This window comes from Elaeis guineensis, chromosome 9 (assembly GCF_000442705.2).
Source record: "Elaeis guineensis isolate ETL-2024a chromosome 9, EG11, whole genome shotgun sequence".
NCBI classification, from domain to species: domain Eukaryota; kingdom Viridiplantae; phylum Streptophyta; class Magnoliopsida; order Arecales; family Arecaceae; genus Elaeis; species Elaeis guineensis.
Genome location: NC_026001.2, coordinates 92,215,088 through 92,232,502, shown reverse-complemented (window position 1 = coordinate 92,232,502; position 17,415 = coordinate 92,215,088). Strand labels below are relative to the sequence as shown.

Below are 17,415 nucleotides of genomic sequence, written 5' to 3'. Positions count from 1 at the left end.
TCATGTTCAAATACCTCAAAATATAGGTAAATATGGAGAAAAATCATCAAAATTAAAGAGTGATCGATTCATAAAATCCAATGCTAGATAAGCTTAAGGACCCGGTCTACAAGATCGTTGGACAATCTCTAAATTTTTTTAAGGCTTGAAGAAGACAATAATGAGGTGACACTTGATTCATAAGCATCTATTGAGTTGAAGTTTCTGAATTGGTATAGAAAAATAATAAAAATAGAAGAAAATAACTCTACATTTTGGATTTCAAATATAATTTAGGTTACAAAAATGTTAACTTATCATGTTGGTAAAACCTTTGATGGTTGGATCACATGAACTGCGATCAAATCTCACCTATACAAAAGTTTGGAGAGTTGAGAATATTAAGGTTTGAGGGGTGGAGAAGGGTTGGGGTAAGTGTGCAAACTAGCCTTCATTATATATATATAGCTTATAATGATTTTTAAGACCATTTTTACCACCTCCCCACCCCCCCCCCCCCCCCCCCCCCCAAAAAAAAAAAAAAAAAACCCAAAACCGTATACCGGGACTGTACGGCAAGCGGATTCATACCCGAACTGAGTATAATTCAGCCTATTTCAAGACCCAAGAGATTCGAAGTCTGTTGACTGCCCCTGCTTTCCAACCGCGATAGAAAGCCAGAAAGAGAGATGAGCGGCGGTGCAGGGGGTGGTGGTGGCGGTGGCGCGGTGAAGACGCCGGCGGACTTCCTGAAATCCATCCGGGGGCGGCCGGTCGTCGTCAAGCTCAACTCCGGCGTCGACTACAGAGGTTATTATCTCCTCCTGTTTCTAGGGTTTTTCTTTTTGCATTTCCCCATAGCCTCTCCCCTTCTAATATTAGTTCCCAATTCGAGCAAAGGCCAAGCCTTTTCGCTGACTCCTGAACCCTCTAGTCCATGCTTAAGCTTTTTATTTAGTATTCTTGCTTGTTCTGGGATCAGTGTACAGGAAAAACCCTATATTGCTCGAACGCTAATTCTGTTCTTTATTGAAATTTGTCGGCAATTTTATTGTATATCTCTGCCATTAATTCGGGTTACTTTTTAATGATTTAACAGTCATGACATTGAACTCTGTGCTTTTTCGTAACTATTTATTCATAATATAAATATAAAAGAGCAATATTTTGAAGCTTTGATCTCAGAAACTGTGCTAGTTTTTGTGGCTTCTTTCCATTGCAATGTGGGATAGATTAAAAGACTGTGAAATTGAAGAAAAGGATGATAGACTGATTGATTTGTGTTGATGAGTCCTGACGATCACTTTGAGGAATTTGTATAACAATTTCATCTTGTACTTCATAAAGTTTATGACTAATATCACTTAGATTAGAAAAGTAATATTTGACAATCCAAGACTGTCCTTTTATGGCTAGCTCCTCAACCCAAGCCACCAAAATTCGTGTTTTATTCTTGTTATCATAAACTACATCTTCTTCATGCTTGGGTTATTGGACTTCCAACGAAAGATGATTCTTCATTTGACATATAGTCTTATAGATAAGGGATACCACCTTATTCCTACTCTAATGTAAATCACATTTTGTTGTTATGAGTGCAAATTTGAAATATCTTTGTATTCCACGTAAGCACTAACACATTAAGTGTTTATTTTTATCATTTATTTCTGACTTTTCCTTTAAACATTTTTTCACATCCCTATTTCTGCCATGACTACATGTGTTTTTGTCATATCTGCTAAGTAATTTGACCAATGAAACTTAGTATCTACAAGGGTTACTGTCTGTTCGGTTGAACGTTTCATGATGATTTTTTGACACATTGTCTATCTCCCAATTTCTCTCACTATTGGATTATTGATTCCTTAATTCTAATATTTTATTGTTAAGTACCTCCATGCTTGAATGAGGTAGTTGGTAGACATGCTTAATAGCTATCCATGACAGGTCTGGACATTTAGAAAGATTACTATTGGATTCACTAAAGATGCATATGGGGAATCACAAGGAAGATCAAGACCATTGGATTCAATATCTAGACCAACAAGTCTCTTAATCATTTCAAATTTTTGTAATTAATCCTCTGTGAAGGGCCATTAGTTGGATAGATAAAGGCAGTTTCATCTTCAAGTGTGACAGTACACAAGATTGCCATAAGATTTCAAGGTGGTAAACAACTATGTCTATACATTTCGTGGGTAAAAGGCTGCCTGGTTGCCTCTGGCTAGAGATGATTATGGTGCAGGGAGTGCAAGCAGTGAGTTATTGTTGTTTAGGAAGGAGGAGTATTCTATCCCTGAATTTGAATAGCATGCAACAACTAGTTGAGGGATTCATGCTTCCTAGTCCTTTCTCACTATATTTTATTGATAGTGAAAGATAAAATTAATGGATTATTATGCATGAACACTGATGGCTCCTAGATTAAATTTGATCAGGTTTCTCGATGCTTCTGCACATCTACAAAAGTTAGATTCCCTATATCGCATGACTGAATAACTCTTCTCCTATCTGTAAGATTATTACGGATGTTCACTGCCATATACTCACAATGCTTATGTTTTTCTCTTTATATGTTCAACATGCTGTCATGCCTTTTATCAAATGTATGCTGCTTTACATTGCCTTATATATCCTTCTTCACTCTAGGATCTGCAGTTGTAAACACAACCTGATTAAGAACAGAGTCTTGGCAACCTAGTACTCCTATAATTTGCAAGGAACTGTTGGATTATTAAAAGAACTTCTTGCTTTGCAATAGATCAAAGATTTGTTTTTCCATGAACATGACCTATGCAAAAGCTTGCTTTCTAATTGAAACTATCTTTCATACACTTGTGGCTTTGAAGCTCTTTAATATCTTTTTCAGTTCATAAGCATTATAATAAATACATTGAGAAACTTTTTTATAAATTCATCTGTTACTTTTAGTCACTCCTTTAAATTTTCACAAGTTTAAGGTCAAGCATGCCAATAATACCCACTAGCTTGAATGTATTAACCTCTCACTGGTTTTTTCCTCATTTGCAAGGCCTATATGGTTTTTAGTGCTAAGCAATGGTATGCATCATTGTAAGAGGGATCCTTGCACTATCATTCATCATTATTTTTACACCATTTACTAATTAACTTGTAATGGCTTATATATGTATCTCTCTTCACACCTAACAAAATATAGTTGTGGTGTCCTTTATCGGTATGAATTAGCATGACACAAATTTCTTTTTCATAAATTGACCTCATTTTCCAGTATCCTAATTTGTCTGACAAGATGACTCATGCATATATTTTTTAAAAACTTAATAATTCAAAAAAAGAAGAAAAAGGAAACACTTTCCGTCATTCTATTTTCTTTGGCTCATTACATTTTCTGTTTACTGTATGTACCTGTATTACTGGTTAGATGGAACTTATTATATTATCTTATAATGGACTAAGTCAATTTTCTCTGTCTTATCCATATTGTCATATTAAGGCCTTCAAGCTTAATTCTTTGACCGGATTGCGCAATTATTGTATTCTTTTATGATGTGTTTAATGGGTTGTTCCCTGTTGCAGTGTAATACATCCTCTCCTATTTATCTTTGCTAATTTATGCGCCTTTAGAGGATGTTTAAAAATGTGACTTTAGTAGTCATACCTATGGGCTATTTGTTTTACTGCATGTCAGCAATCAAGCATAACCCCCAAGCCTAATCCCCAATATTTTTGGAGTGGCTTCGTGGACTATTCTTTGACTCGAACTCTTCTACTTTTGTCATGATGCCATGGCTGGTAGTTTATGGTCTTCTATATCTAAAAACCATTGTTCCCACATGCATCTATTCTGTTCGTTCTCCTCCAAAATAAGGAAGTTGATGCTGTGTTACTAGTTATATCTGCAAATTTACTTATTTAGGTGTACTATTTGTTTTGGAATATATTTCCTACTCTATCTGAACTCAATGCCTTTTAAACAAAAAGTAACAAGCAAAAATCCATAAACAACAAACTTCATCTCATTGGTATGGGCTCACTTTATGTACCCTTCTTCATTCCCTTTTATTGAGAGCTATAGCTTTTGCTAGTGCTAGCTTTTTACTTGAAGGATCTGAATTAAGATGAAGTTGGATATATCCAACCTGAAAATGTGTTGATTCGAAGGCAAGAAAATTTGCGAGTAGGCTTAGTTGGTAGTCCACTTATCTTTCGGGATCTGTGTAGAAAATTCACATCTGGATATATCTACATATGTACAAGTAATTAGATGGTGAATTTTATTTAGCGCTTCAGCTATCTCAGGCTGTTTTTTGTTTTTGTATCATTAACTAGTTATCATGAATATGGAATCTTGTCAGAGAGCACAAAGAAACCAAAATTAGTTCCTTAGCATCACAATATAGTCAGTAAGCTCTCTTGTTATAAGCGATCTTGATGAGAGCTATCTTTGGACTTCTCCACTGTCTTGAGCCATGCTAGAATTGAAGTATACATCTTATTGTTTAACCAAAAAAAATTGCCCTTGTTCTTTTGTATCCTTACTGCATCTTCAGGTCAAAAGGGATGTTAGTCCTTGGAGGTTGGCAGTGTGAAAAAAGTGTAAAGAATGTGTCTCTTCAAGGAGCCTATTTCGTCATTCATATGATGACCTTCACCATGGCCAAGTAGCTAGCATGAGAATTAAATCCGAACCCAACTACATATGGTCCACTCCTCCAACAAACCACCCTTGTCCCCATCCCAACCTGTCATGTCTGATATTCTGGCCAGATGTAAGACATTGTTGCATCAAATGTGGATGTTGACATCATCTGTGATTTCCCATAAGCTTGAGAACATCCACTTCTCTATGCAGGAACTCGTTAATTTCATTGGGCCGCCATTCTAGGGCTTGCCACCTTGCTCTACAACACAGATAGCGATGAGGTTTAGACCAAAAACAGATCATCAGAACAGATCATCGTGAGTCCAGATTAATGTAAGTAATTAGGATTCGACCAAAGCCATCTTCTGGGTTAATCTATGAGCCAGGATCACTGCTGCCATCCAGACCTCTTGGCCCATCACCTAGTGGGGGTAAGAGAAGATTTCCAAAACTTGTCATCACAAGCACCTTGTCAGCCACCATCTATCTAATTTTGGAGTTTGTAATTGAAATTGGCTAAGCCAAAGTACCACTCCTTCACCTCTTACATCAAATGGGTTGAAAACATGCAACAAGAAATAAAATGTGTAAAAAGTATTGTAAACATGCCTAAAACAGTCGAAACCAGGAGAGGCCTGCCAAAAGCATCACCGATTATAAAGAGCCTCTTTCTTGAGTTCCAAGGTAGAGGCTTGAGAAATTCTCTATAGCTCTATCAAAACTAAAAGGAAATAGGGAAAAAAATGACAGTCTAGGGATATATGGAGATAGCTGATAGTTACCTCTTTCTCTTTAATAGAAAAACTCATTTGTTGTCTACGATCAAAATAATGAAGCTGGATTTTCTTTTCCAAATTGGCATTAAACTTGGAAGGAGAGTTTTATTATTGACCCATCATAGATAATATTATGTCAAAATTTCAACTTGACAGCTGAGTTAAAACTAAATTCTGTTGAGTACTCTTTTCCTTGTTTGGGTCCCTCCATCTTTGTCTAAGTTAGATTTTCTTGTGGTGTTAGTTCATCTTGCTTGAAGCAGTCCTCTATTTGATTGAGTCTGATATGATGGCCTTGTTTATTTGCTTAAGGCCATTTAAGCTCTTTCAGTCTCCAACTAATAGTTGATGGAGAAAGTAAGTGAAATGTTGTGTCAATAGGCATACTAGACATTGGTGGCTTGTCAAGATGCCATATATATATATGTTGTTCCTGCCAATTTTTCTAGTCCATTTTTTTGCCAGGTGATCTTTCTAAAGTTGTGGCCCCTAATGTTTACTTCCACAGATCCTCATCGGAAATAGAAAAAGGAAAAAATCAAGAGAAACTTGTGTATTGGATTTCTTATTTGGTCTTTGTCCTTGTTGAATGCATTTATGGATGCAGTACAACTTATCACAACACAAAAAGGAAAAAAAGCTGCAGAAAAGAAGGCAGATAGATTAATACATAGGCTGACTTATTGCGAGACCTATTCAGTGCAATGCATCTTATATCAAAATAAATCCAGTATCCTTCCTGCAACTTAGCATCATGCCTTTGGGATGGCATGGGTATCTATTTGATGGTTGTCTTTGTTTTTAGAACCTGCTGTTTGCCAGATAACTCACCTTTAAATTTGTACCATCAAGGATTCTGTGATCAATAACAACAACTTACAACAATTTTATATTGAATATCAATTCATATTTTCAGAATATTTTTACCACCCTTTTCAGATTAGAATATAATGAATTGCTCTTCTTGGTTTTATGCATCTATGTCAAGTGATTATCCCTGTTTGTAGTTGTAGATTCAGAGACTTAATTACCTACTAAAGAACTTGTGAATTTGCAATTCCACCAATGCCATATCTTCTGCAAGACAATATGCTTTTCTTGGATCCTCTTGTTTAGCAATTATATGCTTCTTGTGCAGGTATTCTAGCTTGTTTGGATGGATATATGAATATTGCAATGGAGCAAACAGAAGAATATGTCAATGGTCAACTTAAGAACAAATATGGGGATGCTTTTATAAGAGGAAATAATGGTATTCCCTTTAGTTCTATATCATCTATTTTCTTTCTTGTTCTTTCCAGATGGATATGGTTTGAATTTTTGTCTCCTCCCCTGTGGATGCAGTTCTCTATATCAGCACCTCAAAAAGGACTCTTGCGGACGGGGCATGATGGTGCTGCTGTGAAATTTCAATTTGTGCATGGTGTACCCAAATCAAAGAATATTTGTAGCTCTATCTGATTTGATAGAACAGATTGGCACAGCAGATCTTTGCTCTTCAACATAATTTTAGATTGGTGTTTGGGAAGTTGATGCTCAATGTCGTAGTGGCATATTACTTTAAGCTGCAATTACCAGCCTGCATCTGATTTCTTTTTTTTTTCTTTTAATGGGGTTTTATCTCTACTTAAAAGCATGCTTGTGTGCAAGGTGCTGTATCTGATATATGATGCTGCTTTTGGGCTTTTACAAATATTGAAGCGTGAAGACACTTTGTTCATTTTGGTTGGACCCCTATTCTAATTTTTAGCAATGGTAACCTTTTCTTTTTGACTTGGACAAAAAGAATCTGTTCAGCTTACACTTTGATGTTGTCAGGTGGGGGCATTTTGTTGTAATGACGTTTCCTCCTTTGGCCTTCTTTTTTTTGTGGTGGGGGGGTGTCTTGGGGTTGGGCGCGGGAGGGGAGGGATAGACTGTGTTATCTGATGGCCTCTCAATCATCTTCCATATAGCAGGGGCCCCTAAGGGCGTTCCATAGAAAGTTCTGAGGCTTTGCTGTGTCTGCCACTTCATTAAACCATCTTGTTTGTGTGGCCTCAGCTTTTGTTCTGTCTTCTTTGTACTGAGTTTTTTATTTCTGGTTTAAAAAAGGTCAGTGTTCTCCAAGATGGAAAGCATAGAAATGAGATGCATTACTTAAGCATCTGTTTGGTTGCCCAGAAATTTTTTAGAAAAAAAAGGAAGGCTTAGTGAGGCAACCAAAGGATCTGGAACGAGCTCTCAGCTATTTAGAGCTTAGATGACAATCACAAGGCAGAGAAGACAACAGGAGAATTCACTGCTTCATTCAGTCACATTGCCTTATTGATCTGCCATTGCAAGGTGGAAGTTCATATTTTGTTTCAGTTGCTGGAAATAATCCACTAAGCTCTCAATTTACACCTTAATTGATTAATGATATGGGTTTTCTCTTCCTTAGAGAAGATTTATCACCTAATATAGGTAACATTCTCCAATTATCCATGAATTTGTTAATTTCCACTGGAGAATAAGAGCCAGTTACAGAACCGCCTCCTACAACAAATCAAGAGATATCATTCTCCTTTCTTGGTTTTCTTTTAAGAGAAAAGCAATTGTAATTGGATGCTATCACACTAGTACACTGATCAGTTACCAGGGATGTACATCAGATTTCATATTTGCGGACAGAAGATACTAAGATTGTAGTAACAAAAGCTCTTCATGCACAATTAATGTGTGCGCGCGCATGGTTTTTAAATTCCATTTTCATAACTTAAATCTGGCTTTTGTTCGTCAAGAAATCCACGAAAGCATTATAATTCCCGTCTATTCTATATTATTAAATAAATAAATATGTCATTTTGTCTCATCCGTCAAATTCTTAATCAAAATACCTACTCTTTTTCTCCACAGATATCTAAAAAAAACATATATATATATATATGATTAAGAAGTTAAACAGCGGTGGTAGTCCAGAGGCACGAGCCTCGATTTCCAACCAAACGACCCGGGTTTGAGTCTCGATGGATGCCGGGATTGTCATTAAATGCTAAATTTAAATCGGGATTGTCATTAAATGCTAAATTTAAATGACATGCGGTGATTTGATCCTGACAACCTGAGTGTAGAGTCTAAAAATAGTTTCTGATCCACTGTATACTATAATGAGACTGAAGGTGATGTACTTACCCGACTAGAGATCTCTCCTCAAACGTGATGGGAGGGAATGATCCTTAATGCTCCCCTCCATTGAACATTCATTCAGCAGGATGAGAGTTCTTATGGTCACGCTCAAAGAAAGTTGCTATGTTGGTCACCCCTCACTCCATTTTTTTTATCAAAAAAAAAAAAATTAAACTTCTCATTCAAGTATGCCTTTATTTATTTCTGCATCACCATCTCTCACCTAAATAGTTTTACCAAAACATCCTAAGCTAATTAAACTCTATTCATAAAAATCTTTCTCTCATCTACATCCCCATCCCACTGAGCTCTTTTACAAGTTAAGAAACCATGAAAAACATCATATATTTTTTGGTAATTGATATTCTCTAACCCACATTTTATCATCTTATTTCCTAATTCTTTTGAATTCTTTTTTCATTATTATTCCTATTACATGCATTATACATGTTCAGTTGCTAGTATTTCCAAAAAAATGATATTTCTTAACCATTTATTATACTTGCAATATCAGAGAATGAGTTTTCACAATAAATACATGAATATAACTTCACAGATCCCCCAAAAAGAATTCTTAACCCTTTTTTATGATTATATCAATAAAAAAGATCCATAAGCAATTGGCGATACATAGAAGAACAGCACTCTCCAAATAACCTTAACCCTTTGGACTAGAGTGAAGGCAGCATATTAATCTAGTACAACCACCAAACTTGACCAGCTTGGTGAGTTTGCCCTTTTTGATTGTCAAGACAACTTGAAAATTACTGCATGACCCAAAACACCAAGCTTGCAGCACTCCAAGCTTTTCAAGAACTAATGGCAGAATAGCCCAATTGGTTAAAAGACAGAAACCCCACTCCATTTTCAGGCAGTTGCCAATGGTCTAAGTTGGCCAAGGAGTAGTTGCATTTGTGACAATTGGGTACAGCATAATTAAATCTCTAGCATGCTCTGCCTTCAAATATTGAAAACAGTGGTACCTGCAACTTGCAGTACAAACTATCAATGCCACCTCTCAGATTGAGTTCCCGGCGTGAACGACCAAGTTTGAAATAGTGCTGTCCTAGCTGCTGTCTTCTTGAATAGAATCAACTAAGAGGAAAGAGCCGTATAAACAGCAGGACAACCATAATAAATATTCTTTCAGTCAATAATCAGGGAACCTGAAGTTAGATTACATAATCTGGATAGATAATTGATTAATAAAATTATGTAAAGCATGGTCAAACAGTGGATAAGTAGAGCTCTTTAAATTTGAGGTCTACAAAGAACCCATCTGTTTTTCATACCATGCCCCTCCTCTCTGGTTCATAAAATTTAAAATGGGCAGCACCTTAACATCAATTGCAATCAATTTCTCACAGTTATGAATCATGAATTTTTGGCAGTTAATGCAACAGCCTAAGACCTCATCCAAAAAGATATTTGAATAACTTGACCCTATACAAGTACTCAAGATCTGCCCAGTGCATAGCCAATATAAACTGAAACATATACTTATACGGATCCTCACAAAATCCCTCTGGTTTAAACTCTAACATTCTTACTAGGCTAAAAATCCAAATACAGTTAATTCATTCACAAACACCACAATTGGCCTATGGTAGTCGCAAAAACCCATGCTGCAATGTCCCTTGGGGTCATACATGAGTCATGAACCCACTCCGCTGTAATAACATTTGCAACAACCTAGGATCTTACCTAAAAAGACTAGTTGAAAGTGCAATTTAGTCTTTGGCCACGCATACATACCTAAGATCTAGCCGACACATAGCCAATATGATACCTAATACACATGTGCATAGGTCCTCACAGTTAGGCAACTTAAAATTATATTTAAATAATCAACTATTCCTGTTACTGTGCAAGCAAAAAAATATCTCCATCAATCAATCGAGCAAACACCAATTGATATGGAATATGTTCACAAGAATCATGTCAAAGGATGGTAACTCAAAATTTTCTCCAAAGACAGCATAAAGTCGACCAGAAATGAAACTATAAAGCCCCATCTTCCAATATGGTACATACATAGCAACAACCTCATCATCCTGGCAAGCCCACTCAATATGGAAGACCATGGAGAAAGTACAAATATAGCTATGATCATGGCAGCAACCTCGAGAAGCACATCTACCAACACTTCAGTCGACTTGCTATTGAACCAAGGATAAACACACATGAGTTTTATTCAAGCATTCTACAAGAACCCCAGAAAAGCTAAAACATAGATGTTTACTTGCAAAACCAATCAAACCGGATAAAGAAACAAGGCTAAATAACTAACTGCTATGTGTGTCTCATAACACAAAAGAAAAAGGCAAAAGAATAATTTTAAGCTAGTCAAGGAAGCATAATAGTTACAGGAGAAATAGAAAAACTAGCGAACTCAGAAAAAGTTGGAGACTTTAAAATCAGTAACAAATGATTCCACTTATGCAAATCAATCTCCTGACATGCAAGATGAAATTGTCGTTCATTTTTGCTGTGTAGCAAAATAATTATTTTAAAAAATAGACTTTTATACTTGTACAACCAAACCAAATAACTGTTGCTAACCAGGTTCCTAAAATAATGTACACTTAGGATTAGATTTACATGATAACTCCATATATGTTGGAGTAGTTATACTCCCAATTCTCTGCACGAGCACAAGTACTTCAAATGATTGTCAAAGGAAAACGAGAAATAGTTTTGTTTAGAAGGTCTGGTGATTGGAATACATACATGTGGCATAAAAATATACATAATACCAATGACGCATGGAATTAGTGTTTTGACTTAAGCACGCAACAGTCAAGCATCCTCTTGATAAGAATTGACAAACTATGACGAGAATGATCAGAATTTTGAGATGTATCTGCATATCAAGTTATGAAAGTGACAATTGTTAAAGTCCATGATTGTAACTAAAAATTTTAGGCTTTATCGAAAATTCAAAAACGTGAACACAAATAAAAGCATCACTGAGAATACTGACTCGATATTATCATAGTCTGAATGTATTTTCAGCATTTAATCAGCATCATGAAGTTCAAACATATTGGAAACTAGCAGCAAATGCCTCCAAGAATACATAACAAGTAAATGAACATGGAAGGTAGGGATACATCTGGAATCTTATCTGTGTTGGCAAATTGAGTAGCTGGAACAAGTACTTGAGAAAACATTCACCTCGCCAATCATAGAAAGGTGATAACACCACAACAAGACTCTGGCATCAAAACATAAAGTCTCCACAAACCAATCCTGAGAACCTCGTCCAAATAATCTCCATTTTGAGATAAGAATAAGGTTAGAGATGCCCAATAATGACCATCATAAAAGATTGTGAAACAATAAGTTCATCCTGGTTCTTAATCCAAGCCATCAGCCGAAAAGGAAAAAAGATGACATCATAGATTTTAGGAGTCCAATGAATGTTGAATTGCTGGCTAGTGAGAGAGAGCTTACTCAAGAAGTAGCAGTAAGGGTACTAGAGGCGAGCTCAAATTACCACTAAAGTAAGCACAAGTAAATCCATTTCTCACCCGAACCCAATTCTCCTTGGTCTTCATATACAGGACAAGTGAAGGGAAGCTAAGAGAAAGCCAAGCAAGCACAATAATTCAGTACGTATGACATCAGAAATTTGCACCTGCAGACACCACAATCAACTAGATTCTTGTTCAGCAGTCTCCATCACCACATCTTTAACTTCTGTAATTACTTGAAGAAGTTCAAAAGGAGTAGCTGCTGGGTCCAGTTCACGGCAACCTTTTGGAGCATTATGAGCTTCTTCACCTGTAAGCAAATAAGAAGGAACCTGATGGGAAAACCGAAACATCTCTTCCCTAGGGATCATTCTAACCTCTTTTGGGTCTAGATGCCGATGGAACACCGTTTTGAAACCAGCAACTTTCAGTAAGGGGGTGACACACACACCGTGCTCCTCATCATAATCATCAAGCACTTCCACCATCTCATACTTGTATATAACATCATCAGGTGTGTGCTCATTCCAGTCTGGAGACCAGTTTTTGTAAAGTGTCCAGATATCACCTTTTCTAGGAATAATTTTAATAACTCCCCGAGGTCCTTTCTCCCATCTAACTCTATGAGAGAATATATTGACTGTATCACTGACTTCATATCTTCCCACCCTGAAATCTCCACATGTCTTGGAAAAACCAGAGGCGACCCAGTTTAATGGACCCAATTCACTATTGGACTTTGAGTTGAGAAAGCTCATGCGGATCTTAAAAGGCTTTAGTGAGATGACTTTTTGGACCAGGGCATATAGACGAGGCATACCATCTTCATTATCATAAGTAGCCCATACTTGATCAGCATCAAAAGAGCTTTCTGTACGATCCTTGTCAAAATCATTGAAATCAGGGTCAGGAACATCAATTGATATAGGTTGAGTAGTTTCCTTACCTGAATCTACATTACGGTCATTGGGGGAATCCTTGTTGATACCAGGAATTTGTCTTTTGCCAATTCTGGAGTCATTTGACTGGGTCTTATCAGCAGCAACCCCATCAACCCTATCTGCTGCATTTTCATTATCCTCATCATTTTGATATTGTTTCTGCTTTGTTGCTTGCTTCTCTGCCACTTTGGCTGCTGCATCCAAATTCCATTCTTCCAACTTCTTATGGACTGCCGATTTAGCCTTCTCCATCAGAATATTCCTAATGTCAACTTGAGCATACTCCCTGCTAAAATTGTTCTGCCTGGCGGTCACCCTAGTCTTACCATAATCCCCAGAAACACCATTAGCCCCTTCCAATTCAGAAGCAACAGTTTTTCCAGTCTCTGTCACCATTTGTTCTGTCCCATCTCTGCCATGACCAGCGTCGCCACTATTGTTTCTTCTTCTCTTTGCAGGTCTGCCAACCTTAGAAGCAGGTCGTTCCTGTTCATATGCATTGCCACTTGCACTAGCATCATAACTTACAGGACCATTAAAAGTTTTATTTGAGACATAACCCTTACTCTGAGGAGCCTCTTCCCTTCTAACTGGTGCTTGTGTTTCGTCATATTTTCTTTTTATTCTCTCATATGACTGATGAATCATATCTGCAGCCTGAGCAGCCGACTCTTTTGAGCAAGCAACACCAGCTGAACTAGTATATGAACCCCATTGGAAGTTTGTGTTGCTATAGGAGTCAACATTTCCTCCATGATGGAATCCTGGGTGCGCTGTTCCTGGAAAGGTGGAGTTATTCCCATGACCATAAGTATTCTTCATCGAAGAATTATGATTTGAGTTCTGCTGGTGCCGCTTAGTTGACCAAGAAATAGAGGAATTAGGTGCATTAGTAGGAACCCCAGTCTCAACAGCCAAGAAGGCTTGATGGCAGTTGGGGCATAGAAGGTTGTGATTAAGGTATACTCTGAGGTATTCATACTGCATCCTGCATCGGTTGCATGAGGTCCAGAATGTATCAAGTTTCGACGGACAAGATGGAGGAGGAGCAGCAGATTGAGCAACACCATTGGTGCTCTTACGAGCTCTTCTACTGGATTTTGTGTTGTTGGCAAAACTGTAGAAACCATTGGAAGAATTAGGAACAGAATGATCTCTATTTGGTTCAGAAACTTTCTGTTGGAAACCTTTTATGTTCCTCTTCTGGTCATACATCATTTTCCTTTTTTTATCAGACAAAACACTCCATGCCTCAGAAATAAGCTTGAAAGCACCTTCGGAACCTATTGATTTGTTTTTATCAGGGTGAAGCTGGAGAGCTAGCTTCCTGTACTGTTTCTTCATGGTCTCTTCATCAGCTGAAGCATCCAAACACAGAATTGCATACCAATCACTCTCTCCATTTAGTTTCATTTCTGATGCAAGATAAACATCCAAAGTTGCTATCATCTGGGTGATACCTTCAAGCGACGGAAAGAGATTTTGGGCCTTCAAAGCAAATTTTTTAGCACCCGCAATGTCCTTTGCATTGAACTTTCTTTCAGCAATTTCTTTTGCCCTGAGGGCCTCATCCCTATTGCATTCCATTAGCTGAGTTTTATCTTCACATAAATGGTCTTGCCGTGTATTAATACTTCACTCAAGACCACCAACAACACGATCTACCCTTCTACTAACTGAAACAAACAATTCTTCAATGCTTGAAAACACATGATCCTGCTAATTTCTCCTGTATCCTAAATGGCAAAACAACACAAAACCAAAAGAAAAATTAATGCATCACAAAGAGTAAAATGCAATGAAACAAGTAAGAATGCATTAAGATCAATTATTCATCTTCTCAAAAACTTTGTACAAGCACAGATTATAAATTATAATGTGGAGCAAGTAAAGCATGCAGAAAGTCATTGATTGACATTCACAAATCTTATTACAAGCACCAAACAAAGTGTACTTTTACTGAAACAAGCAGAAACATATCAAGATTAAGCCTTTGGTTTCTCAAATACTTACTGCAAGAACAAAGTATAAAATTTAATGTGTATCAGAAGCAAGCAAAAACATATGAAGATCAATCATTCAGCTTCTCAAAAACTTACTGCAGGAACAACATATAAAGCATGATATATACCCAACCATGTAAAAGCTCACTGAACTGATTACTCAGCTCCTCAAAAAGAACCTTAAGCACAAAGTACGAAGTGTACTGCATACAAAAAAACAGATAAAAACACTCAACATCCATCATTTCAGCTTCTATGATTTCCTACAAGCACAAAATACAAAAAGTAATGTGTATAAAAACAAGTAAAAACCAAAATTGATCAATTAGCTTCTCAAACAAGTAATTACGATAAGAAATTGAAAGCATAATGCAAGTGAAAACAAGTTAAAGCACACGAAAATCAACCATTCAGTTCAACTCCTCACCCATTTAACCCTAATCTAAAATCATAACGCGGGAATTCTAAAACCTGATGGTGAACTGTTTTCGAATCCGAAGATGTCAATATCTATCAATCAACATCACCAAATAAAAGCATCAATTAAGCAACAGTAAGATCACATTTCACAGGCACATCAAAACTATAAAAATGATAACAAAAAGCAGACTTTCCATTCATAAAACAATAAATTCAGAAACCGAATTTCCCTCACCCGTTTTAAGGCTCAAAATTCATAATTCTCGCAAAATCTCGGATCTCCAAAGCACCAGACCTTGGAAAACCGAAACCCTAAACGACAATCGAGCATGAAAGCAAATATACAGCACAAACAACACCAAGACATCCACGGAAGACTAAAATTCGATCGATCTACGAAGATTACTGGTGTTTAAAAGAAACTAAAAAGAAAAAAAAAAACACGGCTCAGAAAATTCCAATCTTTCGAGCTTCAAACCTTGAACCCTAGATGGCCCGATCTCTCTTAAGGAAGGAGAGATTACCCATTCGGATCGAACCACGTCGACGGAGGAATTTGAATCTTGACGCCGTCATGAGAAGCCCTCCAAGTCCAAATTTTTTTCCCACCAAAATGTTAAAAATTTGGGGGGAAATTGAACGTTTTGAGTCAAACCCCCATCAGACCGCAAAACAAAAATTCCCAAATACCAAATACCTGCAAAGAAAAAAGAGAGAAAAATAAAGAAAAAGGTCACACCCCCTATTTTTTTGATTATTTTTTTGCCTTAACCCTAACCTTACTTTATTCATGTAAGCTGAATCCCTAACTAGGGTTAAGTGCTAACCCAAGGGGTGGTTTGCCATTTTGGTCAATTTGTAGCATTTTATTATTCTGAATGGAAAAGTATCAAATAAGATAAAATACTAGCAAAGTATAATGCATGGTATGCTCATATTTGATATGAGTATTATGTAAATCTGGATGCAATATAAAATTACACTTAATCTCTGCTTAGAAACTTATAAAGTATAATCTCCAAATTTTATATTTTTTTTGATATTTTTGCTGAAATATATAGAACAACAGGACAGCACATGTGAAGCATTTCTTAGCTAATAAATATATATGTGGGAGGTTGTGAAACCTTAGGACCTTTTAGCCCATGGAGAAGGTTAGGTTAAGTGACTGTCAAAGTTAGGGTAAAAGGCTACCCTGGTGGTTAGATCAACTAGGACCATGGGTTAGAGGCTCTGCCCTTTGTGGTTAGATTAACTTGGACATTGGTTCCAGGGGATAGGGCACTAGAGACACCCAAAAGATCCCTAACCTTTGAGCACTTGCATGTGGGGCCCACTTAGTTTCTTGCTCGTAGAGTCGTCTAGATCATTTTCCATACTTTTTTTTTTGAGAAACTTTTTTTTTTTAACTCTGATAAGTAGGTTTTCTTCATATAATATCTAAAGGAAAACTACCTGCAATAGTGACACATTCCTGAAGCATAAAACCGAATTTTTTTTTCTTTCTTTCTTCTTCGGTTTTTTTTTTTTTTCTTTTTTCGAGGCTGCTATATCTCATCATCCCTCCTTTCTTACATTAATTCTTGTTTATAATATGGACAGCTTGAAACAGAGGATTCCATCTAATTTGACGAAATAAAGGTAATTTTTTTACTCATATAATGCATTCAGAAGTGCTATTTTAATTGAATTTAAAGTCAGGGTACATGCCTCTGGTTGCATGCTAGGAGTCAAGTTAGTTTGCAAGAAGTGATAGTACTACTTTGGTGCATATATAGCTTCAGTAATTGTTTGAATTATTGTTGTTATTCAGGTAACTAACTTTGATTTCACATTAATGTGACAAGACTCCAAAAATATATCAGTAGCGAGGCTTCCTATAGTGACTGACTTATTAGCACTTCCCTGTCACAGCAATAGAAGAGAAAGACTAGCTGTCAGTGTAACAAAAGCTTCTTTATGCATGAATTATTTCTGCATTAAAGAATGAACTTTTACTTCAGAATTTGAGCTTAAGGTTGTACAAGAAGAAGGTTGCTTAAGTGGTAG

At 36.7% G+C, this 17,415-nt stretch overlaps 2 protein-coding genes across 5 annotated transcripts; one reads left to right on the top strand and one right to left on the bottom strand.

The window, feature by feature from the left end:
• Positions 1–605: 605 nt before the first annotated feature.
• Positions 606–7,099, top strand: LOC105032691 (uncharacterized). Its single transcript, XM_010907204.4, has 3 exons — positions 606–789; positions 6,518–6,631; positions 6,724–7,099. Exons 1-3 carry the CDS (start codon positions 669–671, stop codon positions 6,768–6,770), a joined length of 282 nt encoding a protein of 93 aa, XP_010905506.1. The 5' UTR covers positions 606–668; the 3' UTR covers positions 6,771–7,099.
• Positions 7,100–10,408: 3,309 nt separating this feature from the next.
• Positions 10,409–16,121, bottom strand: LOC105032690 (uncharacterized). Of its 4 annotated transcripts, XR_012134297.1 has the most exons (3): positions 15,891–16,120; positions 11,704–14,679; positions 10,409–10,685 (listed from the first exon to the last, which is right to left on the bottom strand). XR_012134297.1 is itself a non-coding variant. In XM_019846405.3 (2 exons), exon 2 carries the CDS (start codon positions 14,528–14,530, stop codon positions 12,182–12,184), a length of 2,349 nt encoding a protein of 782 aa, XP_019701964.1. In that variant the 5' UTR covers positions 14,531–14,679; positions 15,845–16,121; the 3' UTR covers positions 11,490–12,181. The 4 variants fall into 4 exon arrangements, 3 of the variants coding, with proteins under 3 accessions (XP_019701964.1, XP_010905504.1, XP_073099409.1); XM_019846405.3 differs by lacking the exon at positions 10,409–10,685 and having other exon boundaries at positions 11,490–14,679; positions 15,845–16,121; XM_010907202.3 differs by lacking the exon at positions 10,409–10,685 and having other exon boundaries at positions 11,490–14,679.
• Positions 16,122–17,415: the final 1,294 nt, after the last annotated feature.

Excerpts from the sequence above, each read along its gene's own strand:
- LOC105032690 (XM_019846405.3), bottom strand. The coding sequence starts at position 14,530 with ATGGAATGCAATAGGGATGAGGCCCTCAGGGCAAAAGAAATTGCTGAA.
- LOC105032691 (XM_010907204.4), top strand. The coding sequence starts at position 669 with ATGAGCGGCGGTGCAGGGGGTGGTGGTGGCGGTGGCGCGGTGAAGACG. Across the intron at positions 790-6,517 it reads CTCCGGCGTCGACTACAGAG|GTATTCTAGCTTGTTTGGAT; the intron begins GTTATTATCTCC and ends CTTCTTGTGCAG. Across the intron at positions 6,632-6,723 it reads TTTTATAAGAGGAAATAATG|TTCTCTATATCAGCACCTCA; the intron begins GTATTCCCTTTA and ends CTGTGGATGCAG.